Raw genomic sequence first — 18,345 nt, 5'->3', positions numbered from 1 at the left:
AGACTCAAAAGTGCTAAAGAGTTGATTCTCTGGCGAAAAGTGATGAACTGCCGAATTTGGTTTTCTCCGATGAGAAAACATTCGTTATCCAGCAGTTTGTAAACAAGCAAAATTATCGTGTTTACTTGCCAAAGAGGTCGATCGCTTGGCCACCAGAAATAAAGCGCTGGCCATGGTGATGGTGTGATGGTGGGGCCATAACAGCCGATGGTCGCTCTCCGCTCGTATTAATCGACCGTGGCATCAAAATAAATGCCGAATATTATCGCGAAAATATTCTGGAGGGTGTGGACTTTTGTGTCTAGAGTATTTTGGAAAGCAAGGTTGGTACTAAAAAATACCAAAGTGTCGATCACCTCAAGCAAGCGCTTTGCCGGGAATGGGCCAAATTACCGCAGAGAAACATTCGGGCAGCGTGTGAGGGTTTCATTGGCCGTTTGAAGGCCATAATTCGAGCCAAAGGTGACCAATTCGAACAAATCTAAAATTATTCTAAAATTTGATGCTATTTCCGACATTTTTTGGTTTAATTCAATAAAATTCAAAAAATTATGACGTTTGAATTTTTTTCATTTTTTTATCTTACCCTGTATGTATAGGTCCACGTTTTTGTATAGCCCCACGGTACCTCCCGATATTCGGTATTTTGATGATTTTTTCCACATTTTTCCACATTTCGTCTAAAAAATGGCATTTGAAGTTCATGCTCCGGCGGCAGAACATTGATAATTTAGGTTCACGTTTTCCTATAGTGCGCATATAACGATACCCACCGAAACTCGGTATTTTGATAATCCAAGTCACATTAACCCACCAAATTGTTTCAAATTTAGTAATTATGTATATTGGACAGACGACTATCCTTGCAGTACATAATTGCCGATGGAGGTTCCCGTTTTGGTATGGCCTCCATACAACGGCGCCACCCACCCTATTGAAAAGTTTAACAGCATTATTTTAACAGCATAGTTTAAAGTGAAACATGTGTGAATTTGGCAAAAAAAAAAAAAAAAACGAATTCTAAATCACCTTACAACAACCGTAAGGTTGTCGAAGAACAACCTTGCTACTACATTTGCTTAGATATGTCAAGTTTTTATACCCTACACCACATAGTGGTAAGGGTATTATGTCTTTGTGAATTTGTTTGTAACATGGAGAAGGAAGCGAGATAGACCCATTGTTACTTTTGAGCATCTCCATAGAAGCACTTTCTGAGTTGATTTATGCATGTCAGTCCGTCTGCCCATGTATTCTTGTGAATAAAATGCATGTCGCATTTATTATCCGATTGAGATGAAATTTTGCACAAATCATTTGTTTGGCCCAAGGACGAACCCTATTGAATTTGGAGAAAATCGGTAAAAATTAGATATAGCTCCCATATATATCTTCGTCCGATTGGCTTTTATTGTGCACCAAACGTGTAATATCAGCCCCAATAGTATGGAATTTTGCACATACAATTAGGCTTGAAAATAAGATATTCAGGGAAATATATCAAATACAGCTCAGAAATATCTTTGCCAAATTTTATCGAGATCGGTTCAGATTTAGATATAGCTCCCATAAATATCTTTATCTGATTTCAAATTTAATTGTGCACCAAATGGACAATACAAGTCCGAATTTAAAAGATACAAATGCTTCGGCATATCTAGTCCTTTGAACCTTAAATTATAATTATAATCATAACGTATATGAATGAATTCTCCTAAAAAAACTTTTAATTGTTTTGTGGAGCTCTACTAAATTAGCAAAGTGGTGTAGGGTATCATAAAGTAGGCCCCGCCCGACTTTAGGACTTCCTTTACTGGTTTACTATGTATATTTCCAATTTGCCTTGAAAACCAAACTATTTTTTCCCAAAAAGATATAGACACTCACCTTGATTTTATTTTCAAATAAAACAAATGGTCGGGGAGTTTAACTTTCAAAGCTAATTTGTTGTTAGCAAACTTTCAGTTATCTATGTACAAACAAGCTGAGTCTTTTGCCTATTTATTTATAACTGTTAAAACGACACCATTTTTCTAAAGATATATAAACAAAGAAAACCAAACAAGATTTCAATTTTATTTCGAATCATCTTTATTTGCATAGATTTTGCTATAAAAGAATGATTCTACTCGGTATAAATAATTAGTGTATTAGAAATGGAGTTTCATGGCGCAAAGAAATTAATTATTACATATCTCTTGCTCACTGCTTTGGTGCGAAGTAGTTCGGGATTTTCGGTAATGAGTTTGGATCTGTTTTATTCGGCCAGTAGTATTATATCCGGAATTGGAGCTGAATTGTTGCAAAATTTTCCAACTGTGTCTCAATTATTCTCAGCGTCAATACAAATGTTATTCGGTTTACCGGAACAGGCCTTATTTAAGGCAATTAATCAATTGTGTAAGTGTTATGCGAAACAAAGAAAAAAAAAAAAATATAAATAAAAAAAATATAAAGTAGTTTATGAAATGATCCCAAAAACAATACGATTAAAATGGACATTATCCATATTTAATCGAGGCTAATAGTTTGAGAATTTAATATTATTATCCGAGTAAAAATGTGGTGAAAAAATTTAAATTAGCACCCAGTTATACATTTGATACATGTGACCGTGTATGGGTTAATAAAAGTGGTTATATATTTAAAAAATGTGTGCAAATATTAAATAAAGTATTATTAAATGTAGATTAACGTTATACGAACGTTTTGAAAAGACTTTATAAACGGTATTTTAATATTTGCTGAACAAATATTGTTTTAAATGATCATGACCTATATTTGATGAACAGGCTACCATTGTTCGGAGGGTTAACTTAATTTGATATTTCGTTTGTAGATCATCAGAATAAATATTATCTAAAATTTATGTCAGCAAGTTTTATCGGATTGAAAATAGTTCAAATTTCAGAAATGTTAATGGATATGTCCTACAGGGGGAGATAAGAAAACTGCAACAAAGTCAAATGCTATAGCGTTAACATTTTTACACCCTACAACACTATGTGTTGGGGGAATTATAAGTTTGATTGGGCCACAAATTATATAACACCTCGAAATATCGGTTTCCCACATAGGAAAGCATATATGGATCTTCCTAGCTCGCCGAGCTGAGTCGATCTAGCTATGTATGCCCGTCCGTCCGTCTGTCCGTCTGTCCATGTTAATTTGTAATCACTCTACAGATCGCAATTATGGCCCGATCTTCACACAATTTAGAATGTAGGTGGGGCTTGGACCAGAATAGAACCCTATTGCTTTTGGAGATGATCGCATAATATTTAGTAGTTGAAATGGACCAAAAACTGAAAAATTTCCAGATTTTGCATTTGCTCTACAGATCGCAATTATAGACCAATCGACGCGGAAGTTAGCATGACGATAGAGCTTAGGGCTGGACTGAAGCCTTCCAATATTGATGGTCATCGGGTAATATTTAGTGGGTGAAATAGACCATAGCATTTGTGTTAAATAAAAGTCAAATTTTCCATTAAACCGCAAATATTTTAATACCGGCGAAATCACAAATAGACGGTCAGGTTAATTCTGATCGTTACGTAAATGCCGATAGTTAATATATTGGATATATATAGCGAAATATATTCAATATGTATATACAAATGAAAGGGATGTTAGGTAGAATGCTTATATCTCAAGAATGGCTGGACCGATTTTGACAAATTTTGTCAATTTAGAATGCGCTCTTGGCATAAAAGAATAAAATTTAAAAAAATCGCATTAAAAGGTCTCAATAATGATGTTAAAATAGATTTTTTTTATTTTGTGACATTTTTTTATTTTTTCATATTTTTTATCGCATGCGATATTGTCAATTCGACTTAATATTGTGTATATTTTGTAATTTTTTTTTCACCTTACAACACAGATTGAGGTATTATATATAGTTTGCAATTATCGTCCGATATTCATGAAAATGTTAAAATCCTCAGAAGGACTTGGCCTATTGTTGTCAAAGATGTCCGCAATATATTTATTAAAATGGATCAAAAACAGAAAAAAATTCCTGATCACACAATTGAAGGCAACCGACACGCCTAAGGAGAGTAAGGACAGGGGAGAATTCTAGCATTTTAGATGACCATTGGATTCTATTTAGCTCCAAAATGGACCACAACATCTAACAGTACGACATGGTAGTGCTCCGTGACATAATTTTTAAAGCGAAATCTTTCAAAATGGATTTGGACAAAAGGGGGCTTCTAACATATTGTAGTGTTGTAGGGTATCATATGGTCGGCCCCGCACTACTATAACCTTTGCTTACTTGTTTTTTAATTTTTTTGAATGAAAGCAAAAAATTACGGTAATAGCATCACATTTTAGAATAAGTTTAGATTTGTTCGAATTGGTCACCTCTGGCACGAATTATGGCCTTCAAACGGCCAATGAAACCGTCACTGCACGAATGTTGCTTTGCGGCATTTTGGCCCATTCCCAGCGAAGCGCTTGCTTGAGGTGCTTGACACTTTGGTATTTTTTAGTGCCAACCTTGCTTATCAAAATACTCCAGACACAAAAGTCCAACTGATTGGTATTCGGAGATGTTAGTGGCCATTGTGCGTGGCCAATGAAGCGAGGAACCTCATTTTGTAACCATTCGTGGGTGGCGCGTGCTGAGTACGATGGTGCTGAGTCCTGTTGGAATGTCCAAGGTCTGCGGCCAAAATGTTTGCGTGACTAAGGCTTTAATACACCCTGCAGAATATTTTTGCGATAATATTCAGCATTTATTCTGATGTCACGATCGATTAATACGAGCGAAGAGCGACCATCGTCTGTTATGGCGGCCCACACCATCACCATGGCCGGCGCTTGAGATCTGGTGGCCAACCGAAGTTGCATATTTTCAGCTGACCTCTTTGGCAAGTTAACACGATCATTTTGTTTGTCTACAAACTGCAAGACATCGAATGTTTTCTCATCGGAGAAAACCAAATTCGGCAGTTCACCATTTTCAGCCAAGCGAAGCAACTTTTTAGCTCTTTTGAGTCTACTTTCTTTCTGTTGCGGTATAAGTTATTGTACTTTTTGGAATTTCAATGGCTTTACTCCGAGCTCATTCTTCAATCTTTGCCGAATAGCAACTTATGTTTTCCAGCCAAGCATAAAGAAATCATACTATCTCGCTTGAATTCCATCACGAATAACTTTTTTCTGAAAAATTCTCACCAAAATGCTTTTGTACGCTTGTAAACAATATAATGAGCTGTTACTGGAATAATTTTAACAGCTGTCGGACGAGTGGCTTAGAAATTACAGCTTTCTGAAGTTGGTTACATTTTTTTTTCTTCTCACCCTGTATGCCCGTATATTTTAGTCAGATCATTCTTGTGGATAGTCTATTTTTTTCAGAAAATGTTGAACATATGTTTATGTTTTACTATAGCCCCCATATAACTAAATCTTCCGATATTCTGTATTTTGAATGACTTTTCTATAACTTTCAACGAAATCATCTCAAATCCTAATATGCTGGATAGGATAACCCAAAAGGTATACATCGCAGTAAATTGTCAATACAGCTCTAGATTTAGGTACAACACAAAAATTTTTAAAAAAATCAGTTGTAAATTGAAATTTTATTTTCTTAGTGATTATGTCGAGTTTGGTCCCTCATACTTCAGGAAAAACGTGTGAAATAAATTGTTATGAATTAAAGCCAACCGATTTATCTACAACGTGAATTTGCAGAATTAGGTCAAGATAATTTGTTTTCAATTTTTGTAACACTACTAGGAAAATTAATCCGAGGGTGTCCAAAAAACCTTCATATTTAAAAAGCTTTTTTCCTAAGAATTTACTCATTTATAACGCACACTTTTAAAACTATCCATATGCATTCTTGTTATTTTAGGTTCAATATATGTGGGTTCGGATAACATAGATCCCCGTATAACACCTAAACTCAAGGAGATGTACTTTCAACTGAGGACGCCCTGTTCCAACATAAGCGTACCCTTAAGTGAAGCCCAAAAATTACTCGAGTATCCCGAATTTGATGCGAAGAAAAGAGTTGTGATTTTTATAACAGGATGGATGTCTAATATTCATGCCGATTACATTGAAGACATGGCCAGAGCTTTTAATTGCAGAGGAAATTACAATTTTTTGGTAAGGAGGGACTGGATTCTTGTTCTATGAAAACATGAAATGACAAAATATTGTTTAAAACATTTATTTATTTGACATTTCTTCCCGATATAAATTTTGTCATTTCACGAGAATTGAGGCCCAAACTTTTTTTAAATGCAATATTTTTTTAAAATATTTTTTTTTTTAATTTCTCCAGGCATTAAATGCTTCAAACTTCATCCAAACATTATACACATGGTCCGCCTTTAATACTGATGCTGTGGGCATTTTCGTTGGCAAGGGCATTGCTAAATTGAGTAAAAAAATTCCAGCAAAAAAGATACATTTGATTGGTCACAGCTTGGGAGCACATATTGCCGGTCGAGCTGGACGACAATTTCAAAAACTCACTGGGCAAAGTTTGTATCGTATAACGGGTTTGGATCCAGCAAATCCCTGCTTTAATGAAGGAGAAACCCTTTCTGGTTTACATCGTGGCGATGCCGATTTCGTTGATGTCATACATTCAAATCCTGGTGTTTTGGGTAAAGCCCAACCCTTGGGTGATGTGGATTTTTATCCTGACGGTTTGGCACCCATCAAAACGGGTTGTGTAATTTTCGGCTGCTCACACAGTCGTGCCTATGAGTATTTTATTGAAACAGTTTTTCCAGGAAATGAAAATAATTTTTTGGCCAAACGTTGTAATTCAATGACAAGTTATAATGGTGGACAGTGTGACGGCCTCGTGTATCCAATGGGTATTGCAACACCGACGTATTTAAAGGGTGATTTCTTTCTATCGGTAAATGCGAAAGATCCTTTTGGAAAGAATGCCTCACGAATGGCTGTGGATATGACTCAATATTTGTGTGGTCGTTGTAGTAATTAGTTGGATGTTTATAGTATAATTAGGTATAATAAAATGTTATTTAGTATTAGTTATAAAATTAACAGTGGTAAATAAATAAAACAGTGATGAAATAACTGACTGACTGTCCAGACAAAACGGCTGGAACCAAAATCATGAAATTTTGCACGAGGGACAGTCTTGGTGCGTAGGCATGCGATAAAACTGGGTTTTGACGAATTCTACATAAAGGGTACGAAGTCCTAAAAATTTAATACATTGCTTCGGACAAACGGCATGAGCTAGAATTCTGAAATTAATGAATAAATTGCGGAATGAGAGTAACAGATGGATTGCAGCATAGATGTACCAAAGGGTTTTTTTGAAATTCCAACTTTAAGGCTACGAAAAATTCTAAAATGGTATTAAACTTCTGAAACGGTACCTTTTGATATCATGTAAATTAATAGAGCTAAAAACAAGTAAAAAAGCTGGAACGAATTTGGCAATTTTCAAAAAATAAAATCAATTGAAAATGCTGTTAAAATCTTAAAAATACCGAATGTATAACGGCTACATACCATACATACAAATACCGAATATAGGGAAATACTATTATATGGGGGCAGACAATTTTCTGTCATCAGCTGTAGTATCCATTACGAACATCAAATACCAAATTTGAAACAATTTCGGTGAATAATGTCGCTAAAATCATCAAAATACCGAATATCGGGAGGTACCATGGGCCATTTTCAATACCAAAAGTTCTGCAGACATTATATACATTTGAGTAAAATTTATATCTGGAAATAAGATATTTAGATTGTATTGCAATTATGTACTCTAATGGTACGAAAAGTACCAAATGGTACTTATTATGTATTGGGTGGAGGGATAGGAATAAAACTTTGGAATTGGATATTTAGATTACTGGCGGTATCTGTGTTTGAGATTTGTGGGTGGTTTTGGAAATGCTTCCTATATTTGTACGAAAAGTACTAAATGGTACCAAATTTGGTATTACTCTACTCTGAGAAAATCCAACAAAAATGGCAGGACCAAATGGGATGCACCATCCCCAAACGAATCTGGCCCACACTCTCAGAGAAGAGAACAAGGTCGTTGATGTCACTGTCAAAACCTGATTTAAAACTTGTGGTGGGTATCATCACAGGTCACTGTAAGGTGAGGGCTATGACCTCGAAATAGGACAGCGACGACATTGATTACTGTAGGATCTGTCAAGATGAAGAAGAAATCGACACAGTCGATCACATGCTCTGCCCAGCACTCATTAATGTGAGACACAGGCTAGTGGGAGAACTAGTGTCACATGACCTGTCTTCTTTTTCTAACACTGACCCTATAGTAATCCTTCAATTAGCCAGAATATTCATGTGGCTAAAGACGACACGGCAAACTCCTCAGCCGTAGATCACACTCTATAACTTTACCTTTTATCTTCACCTCTTCTACCAATCACATTTTCCTCTTTTCTTAACATTCTTTTTTAGGATGAACACAATGGACCTATAGGTCTCCGAGTGGAGCGGTTGCCATATGGTAAAAAAAATTCGAAAAATAAAGAAGCGACTTGTCCGAAAAATGTCTCGTGAGCCCAACATATCGCAATTTTCTATTCGGCAAATATTAAAAAATTAGCTCAGGCTAAAGCCGTTGAAATTCCAAAAAGTGCAAAAACGTACACCGCATCTGAAAGAAAATAGACTTAAAAGAGCTAAAGAGTTGCTTCGCTTGGCTGAAAGTGGTGAATTGCTGAATTTGGTTTTCTCCGATGAGAAAACATTCGTTGCCCAGCAGTTTGTAAACAAACAAAATTATCGTGTTTACGTGCTAAAGAGGTCAGCTGAAAATGTGCACCTTTGGTTGTCCGCCAGAACTCAGGCACTGGCCATGGTGATGGTGTGGGCCGCCATAACAGCCGATGGTCGCTCTCCGCTCGTATTAATCGACCTTGGCATCAGAATTAATACCGAATATTATCGCCAAAATATTCTGGAGGGTGTATTATAGTCTTGGGCACATTTTGGGCCCAAAACTTGGACATTCCAACAGGACTCAGCACCATCTCACTCAGCATGCGCCACCCAAGAGTGGTTACAAAATGAGGTTACTTGCTTCATTTCCAGCTCACAATGGCAACCAAAATTTCCGGATACCAATTCGTTGGACTATTTGTCTGGAATATTTTTGGAAAGCAAGATTGACACTAAAAAATATCAATGTGTCGATCGCTTCAAGCAAGCTCTTCGCTGGGAATGGGCCAAAATCCACAGAGAAACGTTCGGGCAGCGTGTGACGGTTTCATTGCCCGTTTGAAGGCCATAATTAGTGCCAAAGGTGACCAATTGGAACAAATCTAAACTTATTCTAAAATTTGATGCAATTTCCGACATTTTTTGCTTTCATTCAATAAAATTAAAAAAATGTAAAAATTATGGCGTTTGACTTTGTTGCAGTTTTTTTATGTCACCCTGTATATGAGGGCGGCTCGGAAACTTCTTAGCTTATCAATGAAAGAGAATCGTTAGACTTACAAAAATATTTTTATACCCTCCACCTTGGAAAGGAGGGTATATTAACTTTGTCATTCCGTTTGTAACATCCTTAAATATTCGTCTTAGACACCATAAAGTATATATATATTCATAATCAGCATAAAATTCTAAGTCGATTTAACGATGTCCGTCTGTCTGTCTGTCTGTCTGTTGAAATCACGATACAGCCCACAATATTTGACGTAGAGCGCCAAAATTTAGCAGAGCTATTTGCATTGTGTCTAGGATGGTTGGTATTGAAAATGAGATACATCGGTCCACGTTCTGGTATAGTCCCCATATAACGGTACCTCCCGATATTCGGTATTTTGATGTTTTATGCCACATTTTTTCACGGATTTGTCTGGAAATTGGTATTTGTAGGTCATAACGGGTCCCTGAGCGTGTGGCAAAACATTGTATGTATAGGTCCACGTTGTGGTTTAGCCCCCATATAAAATTACCTCCCGATATTCGGTATTTTAGTTTTTTTTTGCCACATTTTTTCACGGATTTGTCTAAAAATTGGTATTTGTGGGTCATAATGGTTTCCAGCTCCGGTATCGAAACATTGCATGTATGTGTCCATGATTTGGTATAGCCCCCATATAACGGTACCTCCCGATATTCGGTAATTTGATGATTTTTGCAACATTTTTTCACGGATTTGTTTGAAAATTGGTATTTGTTGGTCATAATGGGTTCCAGCTCCGGTGGCGAAACATTGCATGTATGGGTCCATGATTTGGTATAGCCCCCATATAACGGTACCTCCCGATATTCGGTAATTTGATGATTTTTGCCACATTTTTTTCACTGATTTGTCTAAAAATTGGTATTTGTGGGTCATAATGGGTCGTAGTTCGTGTGGCAAAACATTGTAATTATAGGTCCACGTTTTGGTATAGCCCCCATATAAAGGTACCTCCCGATATTCGGTAATTTGATGATTTTTGCCACATTTCTTCTAATGTTCCTTTTACCCTAAGGTGGAGGGTATTAAAAGTTTGGCCCGGCCGAACTTATTGTTTTTTACTTGTTCAATATAATCTCCTGGAACTTCAATATACATAGTCCAACGTTTTTCTAGCAATTCCATCCCTTGATTAAAAAAGTTTTCTTCAAGGTCCCAGAGTTTCGATGGGTCATACCTTGGATATATCAAATTATGTACATCCTCTATATCTCTAAATAAAAAAACTCAAAATAATATTTTTTTATTTTATTTTCGTTTTGTTCGATTCAATGTTTTGTATATATGGTTGTTTATATTAATTACATTTTCAGTACACTTTTTCATACATTGACAACTGATTGAGAATTTTTTTCACAAAAACTATTCGAGTGGATATTTTTTGTAAAACATTTCATTTCATTTGTAGGATTGTCGTCGTCCATACATGAAAACTGTTCGGAAAACTTAAGTTTTAAACTATATAAGGAATTTAAGTTACAATTAAGTTGTATTGTTTGGTTAACTTATGAAATAAATAAATTAATAATATAACTTAATGATACGTTTATATGCTATGTATATAAATTAAACAAAGACGAGCAAGAACGAAAACAAAAAAAGATAAATAGACCCAGATTGTTTTGAAAATGATTATAAATATGGATTTGGATTTAGTTGGTTTTTCTCTTTTAGTAAAAAGTTTTTAAACGTGCACTTAGTCGAATTCTAAGAAAACAATTTTTTTTTATAAAATACTGGTTTTTATACAAATATTAAAATATTCATAACAATTTCTATATATAAAAGGAAAATTTTTCACACACACAAAAGGATTTAGAGAAAATATACAAAAAAATATTTTTTTTGGAATAGGGTTTCCAGTAATAACAATAGGTAAATTGTTATGACCAATAGTTAAAATGTCGGATGAATTATTCAGTAATTAGATTAATTTTTCAAAATTAATAATTTAAAAGATTTATATTTTAAATTCGTGCCAATTTTTAAAATTAATTTATCCATAGATCCTATAACTAACCATTGGCCATAGCGATTTTTTTTCATAAAGAAAATAAAATTTATCTAAAAAAATGTTTTTGAAACACTAAAGAGTTTCAATATAAAACATGAGTATTTCATTCTGCATGAAGGAGAGGTAGCGGATTATAATTTTTCAAATCCGAAAAAAAGAAATCACAAAAAAATCAAATCAATTGGCATAACTGATAATTATCATCATTATCATTTGCCAACTTGTAGCCAATTATGATGTGATAAACAACAACAAAAAATAATCGATTGTCTATCACTAGAACAAACAAAAGTTTCGAGGATGGGGGGGTAGTTTCGATTTTTAAATAAAATCATTTCTTGCTAAATGGTTGAGGAGGAGAGCGGGATCTACCAAGCTCTTTTATCTCTATCTACTAGATATGCAAGGAATATTCCTCTCATTAATCCAACGTAATATGGGGATTTGTATATGTAAAACCTAGGAACTGTTTCTGATCCATTGATTGTAGTATATCCTTATCGATGGGTGTAAGACGTACACGTTCTCTTGTAAATACACGATCAAAATATTGTGTATCGAGAGGGTGTTTCTAAAACGGAAAAGAGAGGAAGAGAGAGAGAGAGAGAGATTAATGAGTAATATTGATCAAATAGGTTATAGGTGACTTACCACTTGCGGTCTAAATGGTGGCTCTATCAGTCGTTTCTCCAATAGATTCCAGTCTATGGGTCTGAAGAATATATGCTCAACAACATCTCCAGCTGGACTGTATTGATTACCAATACGTTTGTTGTGATCCTTTTCTAAAAGCTGTAATAAATAAAATAATTGAAGATTAAGTCAGATTTTGCAATCAATATAATAGCACAAGTTAAAATACAGGGTGAGATGAAAATCTGCAACCAACTTCAGACTGCTGTCATTTCTATGCTCTTAAAATTGTTCCAGCGACAGCTCAAAGCTTACAAAAGCATTTTGGTGAGAATTTTCCAGAAAAAAGTTATTCGTGATGGTATCTAATCCGTTGGACTATTGTGTCTGGAGTATTTTGGAAAACAAAGTGTGGATCACCTCAAGCAAGCGCTTTGCCGGGAGTCGGCCAAAATACAGCAGAGCAACTTTTAGGCAGCATGTGACGGTTTCATTGGCCGTTTGAAGACCATAATTCGTACCAAAGGTATCTAATTCGAACAAATCTGAACCTTTTCTAAAATTTGATGCTATTTCCGACTTTTTTTGCTTTCATTCAATAAAATTTAAAAAATGCAGTTTTTTATCTCACGCTGTATGTCGAAAAAAATTTTTTTTTGTAACGCGATGCCATATTTCATTATAACTTACCCCTTTTAGTATGCTTGTTGCTTCCGCTGATATATAAACTGGGAACCATGGAATTTCATTGCATATTGACCAGAATAGTTCATCTTCATCACAACCGCTGAACGGTGATTGTCCAATAAGCATTTCGTATAATAAAACGCCAAAGGACCACCAATCGACATTTTGATTATAATTTTCGCCCTGTAATGGAAATTGAAGAAATTAATTCAGTTTTTTATTACTCAGGTTTTACGAATGTGAATTTACATAAATAAAAGTTTCTGAGAGCCCTACATCATTTGTCGTATTCGGTTTTTTTCAACTTCATTAAACAAATACGATAAATATAGCATAGCAATACGAATGCAACTGAAATACGACCTACGAGCGTAAAAATATAAAATAATGTTCAAATTCAATTAGGACAGAACGTATTTGGTTTCATTGTATGAAAAACAATGCGAACATTTTTATTAAAAACAAGTAAAAAAGCTGAAAATCAATCGGCCGGGCCGATTTTTGGATATCCTCAACCATTTGGAACGATTTTGAAAATTTTCAAAAAATAAATTCCGCTAAAAAGTTTGTAAAATTTTAAAAATAACGAATGAAGCCGCTATATTAAGGTCTATACGAAATTCGGTGAAAAATGTAGCTAAAGTCATGAAAATACCGACAGACAATTTTCTTTCATAGGCTGTAGTACCATATATGAACTTCAAACACCAAACATTTCCGGTGAATTATGTCGCTTAAAGCACCAAAATACAGAAAAGAATGGAGGTACCATTATATGGGGGCTGTACCAAAACGTGGACCTACATCACCCATTTTCAATACCAAAAGTCCTGCATACATAATACACATTTAAGTAAAATTTTATCAACCTACTTCATTTCGTACGGAAGCTGGAGTGATTTCCACAGACGGACAGATGAACGGACATCGCTAAACCGACATAGAATTTTATGCTGATCCAGAATATATATGCTTTGTGGGCTCTAAAATGTATATTTGGAGGTGTTACAAACGGAATTACAAACTTAATATACCCTCCATACAATGGTGGAGGGTATGAAAAAATAATAAAAAATCTGTCAAAAGGCAGATTTGCTTCTCTCGACTTACATGCATATAAATAAATGTGTTTAGCAAAATAAATGAAAAAAAAAATCAATTTCTAAAATATTTAAATATTTTTTACATATTGAAAATTTGATATGGAAATAATATCTGTTATTAGAAATAGGCTAATAAAAACTCGCAAATTGTTTTTATAGATTTCAACTCCGACAGGTATTCCGTTACCAAATTCCCCATTATCAACCTACCTTAATTATTTCAGGCGCCATATAATCCGGTGTACCACAGAAACTATCAGCTGTTTTATCCAAATAGATTTGTAATTTGCACATACCGAAATCGGCAATTCGTACATGTCCTTCGTAATCCAGCAATACATTATCCAATTTGAGATCTCTGTTTGGGAATAGCGGAGTTAGTAATTAAACATTTGTGAAAATTATTTTCATTATTGAAATACCTGTATATAATGCCCTTTTTATGCAAGAATTTTAGACCTGATATAATTTCGGCACCATAGAAACGTGCTCGTTCTTCTGTAAATCGTCCACTTTCCTGTATGTGAAACATTAGATCACCACCATTCAGGTATTCCATTACAAAGAATAGATGGCTCTGAAAATGAATAAAAATAAAACATCCATTAACTGAAGAATTTTGAAACATGTCAATTTATTCTTGTATTATTTCAAAAAAAAACAATAAAAAACCAGCACCCTACACCACTTTGCTAATTTAGTTGAGCTCCACATAACAATTAAAAGTTTTTATGGGAAAATTCAAGCATACACCCTATGATTATAAATATAATTTAAAATTCAAAGGACTAAATATGCCGAAGCATTTGTATCTTTTAAATTCGGTGCAAAATTAATTTGAAATCAGATAAATATATATATATGGGAGCTATATCCAAATCTGAACCGATCTCAATAAAATTTGGCAAAGATATTTCTGAGCTGTATTTGATATATTTCCCTGAACATCGTTGTTACGGAGTGCATATTACGGCTGTGGGTAACAAATACTATAGCTATAGCTATATCTGATGGGAGCTATAGCTATATCTGAACCGATCTTCACCAAATTTGGCATACTACCTTCTAGACTCAATTCGGTCGTATGTGCCAAATTCCATCCCATTTGGGCAAATACTAGACGTTTGGTGCACAATAAAAGGTAAATCGGACGAAGTTATATATGGGAGCTAGATCCAAATCTGAACCGATCTCGATAAAATTTAGCAAAGGTATTTCTGAGCTGCATTTGATATATTTCCCCAAATATGGTTGTTACAGAGTGCATATTACGGCTGCGGAGGACTAAAATAACAAATCGGATGAACAATATATATAGGAGCTATAGCTATATCTGAACTGATTTCGATCAAATTCGGCATACTTATTTTCAGGCCTAGTTTGGTTGTATGTGCAAAATTCCATACTATTCGGACTGATATTACACGTTTGGTGCACAATAAAAGGCAAATCGGACGAAGATATATATGGGAGCTATATCTAAATTTTTACCGATTATCTCCAATTTCAATAGGGTTCGTCCTTGGGCCAAACAAATGTTGTTTGGAAAATTTCATCTCAATCGGATAATAAATGCGACCTGTATTTTGTTCACAAGAAAACATGGACAGACGGACTGACATGCATAAATGAACTCAGAAAGTGATTCTATGCAGATCATCAAAAGGAACTATGGGTCTATCTCGTTTCCTTTTGCCTGTGCATACCCATAAAAATTAGTAATGGCAAGAGTCAAAACATTTTGTCATTAAACATGGCAGAAATTTCCATACAGGTGGTGTCACCAATGTATCAGTTTATTCTTTCTATGGTTTGAAAAAAAATTTACACTTCTATATTTAAATTCATGATTCGACATCGAATTTTGTCTCCACAATGGCATTATCCTAATACAAGGCATGAATCATCGATTACTAATTTTGTACTTCGATATTTTTTTTTTTCAAAGCAAATCGAAAATTTGTTTAACAAAAACATTTGTCGCTCTCTCTTAAGCATGAATGTCATGACATCTTTGTTATTGATTTGTACTCTATTCTCGTTTGAGTTTCCTTTCCGTTCGTTATAAATACTCGTACTTTGGTCTTGTCAAGGGTGTGCGGGTATTTATGTATCTATTGATCGATCTATCTATTGTTTGTATACCTGTGCACTTGACTTAATTTTCACCTACAATGTCATAAACAATTAAAATGTTCTTCTGTCTGTTTTTCGTGTTTTTTTTTTTTTTGGGTTCTGCTCTATGGCATTTAATGCGTAAAAATATATGTCAATGCGAACACGCTTCGATTGTCTTCGAAATGTGAATGAAAATTTGCTAAAACAAAAACTAAACTAAGAAGATAGACGCTATTGACGGCATATTTGGTGCGTGAATGTATTTAGGATGTTAGGAGGACAGAAACGAATTTTCTGAATGAAAATGTTTTATTTTTAATTCCCATTCATTATATAGTTTATGTTATACACGCCATTTGTAAGGTATATAAAATGTATATAGACATGTAACTACTTTTTTTATGTAATGCGGTGGCGGATGTAAATGCTACAGCATTCACTTCCATGCTAATACAGAAATACTACAGCATTTGTAGAATCAAATTTTATTAATTTATTTTTATACATTTCATATGATGACCAAATGATTCATTCATCCGATGTTTATACATCAGATCAGATTTTGGATATTTCAATTAGTTTCATAGAAACTCCAGATTTAAGCAGATGCAAAAAATGTGACTGTTCGGTACTGCACCTCTCTGATTTTTATTGCGTCCCCAAACCTGGTTATGAATTTATAAGGCTTACAACTCTGAAGCGGACTTATATAAAATTAAATACAACCAGCGTTTGTTTAGTGAACGTTCCAGTTAGTTCGAAAACACAAACTTAAACAAGAAAGTAATGGAAAAAGTCGAATCAGACCGAACTCATGTTGACATAGAGCCGATTCCGGTTACGCATTATTTATACCCAACAACCTATGTGTAACACCTCGAAATATTGGTCCGCGACACAGGAAAATATATATGGATCTTCCTATCTCGCTGAGATGCGTCGATCTAGCTATGTGTGTGCGTCTGTCCGTCCGTCTGTCCATGTTAATTTGTAATCACGCTACAGGTTGCAATTCCCCACGAAATTGGGAATGGGGTGGGGTTAGGGTCGAAATAGAACCCTAAAGTTTTTGAAGACGATAGCAAAATATTTAGGGGTTGAAATGGACCAAAAACAGAAAAATGTGCTGATTTTGCAGCTGATCTACGGGTCGAAATTATAGACCAATTGATGCGGAATTTAGCACGTGGCTAGAGTTTAGGGCCAGGCCGAAGCCTAACATTTTGTTAAGTCATCGAACAATATTTAGCAGGTAAAATAGACCATAACTTTTATGTAAAAATATGAACATTTCCACTAAACCGCGAATATTTTTAATCGAATCGGCGGAATCACAAATAGACTGAAGGTCACTTCTGAACTTTACAGCGATCCTGCTGGGAATTTCCTGAAAAAAAGTTATTTTTGATGGAATTCAAGCGTTATAGTGTGATTTCTTTATATTTGGCTGGAAAACACAAGTGGCTATCGTTAGAGTACGCCAGCATTTAATTTAATAAATTTTTTTGTCTCGCAACATCGCTCGTTACCTTGATATAGCCAGATTAGTCCGACGTCAAGGAAGTGGACGAAAAAAAAAAAAACAGCAACATCAGCAGAAATGGTTCGAAAAGTAAAGGAGCGACTTGATCGAAACCCGCGTCGCAGTGGCCGAAAAATGGCTGGTGAGCTGAACTTATCGCAATATTCCATTCGGCAAATATTGAAAAAAGCACTCAGGGTAAAGCCATTGTAATTCCAAAAAGTTCAAGAACCTCAATGGAATGAAAATAGACTCAAAAGTGCTAAAGAGTTGCTTTGCTTGACCGAAAGTGGTGAACTGCCGAATTTGGTTTTCTCTGATGAAAAAACATTGGTTGTCCGAAATTTGTAAACAAGCTAAATTATTGTGTTTACTTTCTAAAGAGGTCACATCAAATGTGCACCTTCGGTTGGCTACCAGAACTCAAGCGCCGGCATGGTGATGGTGTGAGCCGCCATTACAGCCGATGGTCGCTCTCCGCTCGTATTAATCGACAGTGGCATCAGAATAAATGCTGAATATTATCGCGAAAATATTCTGAAGGGTGTATTAAAACCTTGGGAACGCAAGCATTTTGCCCGCAGACCTTGGACATTCCAACAGGACTCAGCACCATTGCACTCCAGGCCACCCAGGAATGGTTACAAAATGAGGTTCCTCGCTTCAATTCCAGCTCACAATGGCCACCAAAATATCCGGGTATCAATCCATTGGACTATTGTGTCTGAAGTATTTTGGAGGCAAGGTTGGCACTAAAAAATACCAAAGTGTCGATCATCTCAAGCCAGCG

General features: G+C 35.2%; 2 protein-coding genes across 4 annotated transcripts in view; one reads left to right on the top strand and one right to left on the bottom strand.

The window, feature by feature from the left end:
- Nucleotides 1-2,156: 2,156 nt before the first annotated feature.
- Nucleotides 2,157-6,985, top strand: LOC101898101 (vitellogenin-1-like). The gene is made up of 3 exons (XM_059127377.1): nucleotides 2,157-2,400; nucleotides 5,876-6,132; nucleotides 6,311-6,985. Exons 1-3 carry the CDS (start codon nucleotides 2,157-2,159, stop codon nucleotides 6,983-6,985), a joined length of 1,176 nt encoding a protein of 391 aa, XP_058983360.1.
- A 3,726-nt stretch (nucleotides 6,986-10,711) lies between these two features.
- Nucleotides 10,712-18,345, bottom strand: part of LOC101897825 (putative protein kinase C delta type homolog) — a 103,017-nt gene continuing 95,383 nt past the window's right edge. For all 3 annotated transcript variants that reach the window (XM_059127294.1, XM_059127292.1, XM_059127293.1), the window contains 5 exons: nucleotides 14,338-14,492; nucleotides 14,126-14,273; nucleotides 12,816-12,995; nucleotides 12,144-12,284; nucleotides 10,712-12,063 (listed from right to left, as the gene is read on the bottom strand). In XM_059127294.1, the coding sequence (XP_058983277.1) occupies nucleotides 11,914-12,063; nucleotides 12,144-12,284; nucleotides 12,816-12,995; nucleotides 14,126-14,273; nucleotides 14,338-14,492 (774 nt within the window). In that variant the 3' untranslated portion in view covers nucleotides 10,712-11,913. The remainder of the gene's footprint in view (nucleotides 12,064-12,143; nucleotides 12,285-12,815; nucleotides 12,996-14,125; nucleotides 14,274-14,337; nucleotides 14,493-18,345) is intronic.

The sequence above is a fragment of the Musca domestica genome, unplaced genomic scaffold, assembly GCF_030504385.1.
Source record: "Musca domestica strain aabys unplaced genomic scaffold, Musca_domestica.polishedcontigs.V.1.1 44, whole genome shotgun sequence".
NCBI classification, from domain to species: domain Eukaryota; kingdom Metazoa; phylum Arthropoda; class Insecta; order Diptera; family Muscidae; genus Musca; species Musca domestica.
The sequence above is the reverse complement of the archived record's forward strand: the minus strand, read 5'-3'. Positions and strand labels throughout refer to the sequence as shown.

Coding starts and splice junctions, on each gene's coding strand:
- LOC101898101 (XM_059127377.1), top strand. CDS start 2,157: ATGGAGTTTCATGGCGCAAAGAAATTAATTATTACATATCTCTTGCTC. Junction 2,401..5,875: donor TAAGGCAATTAATCAATTGT/GTAAGTGTTATG, acceptor TTGTTATTTTAG/GTTCAATATATGTGGGTTCG. Junction 6,133..6,310: donor GAGGAAATTACAATTTTTTG/GTAAGGAGGGAC, acceptor TAATTTCTCCAG/GCATTAAATGCTTCAAACTT.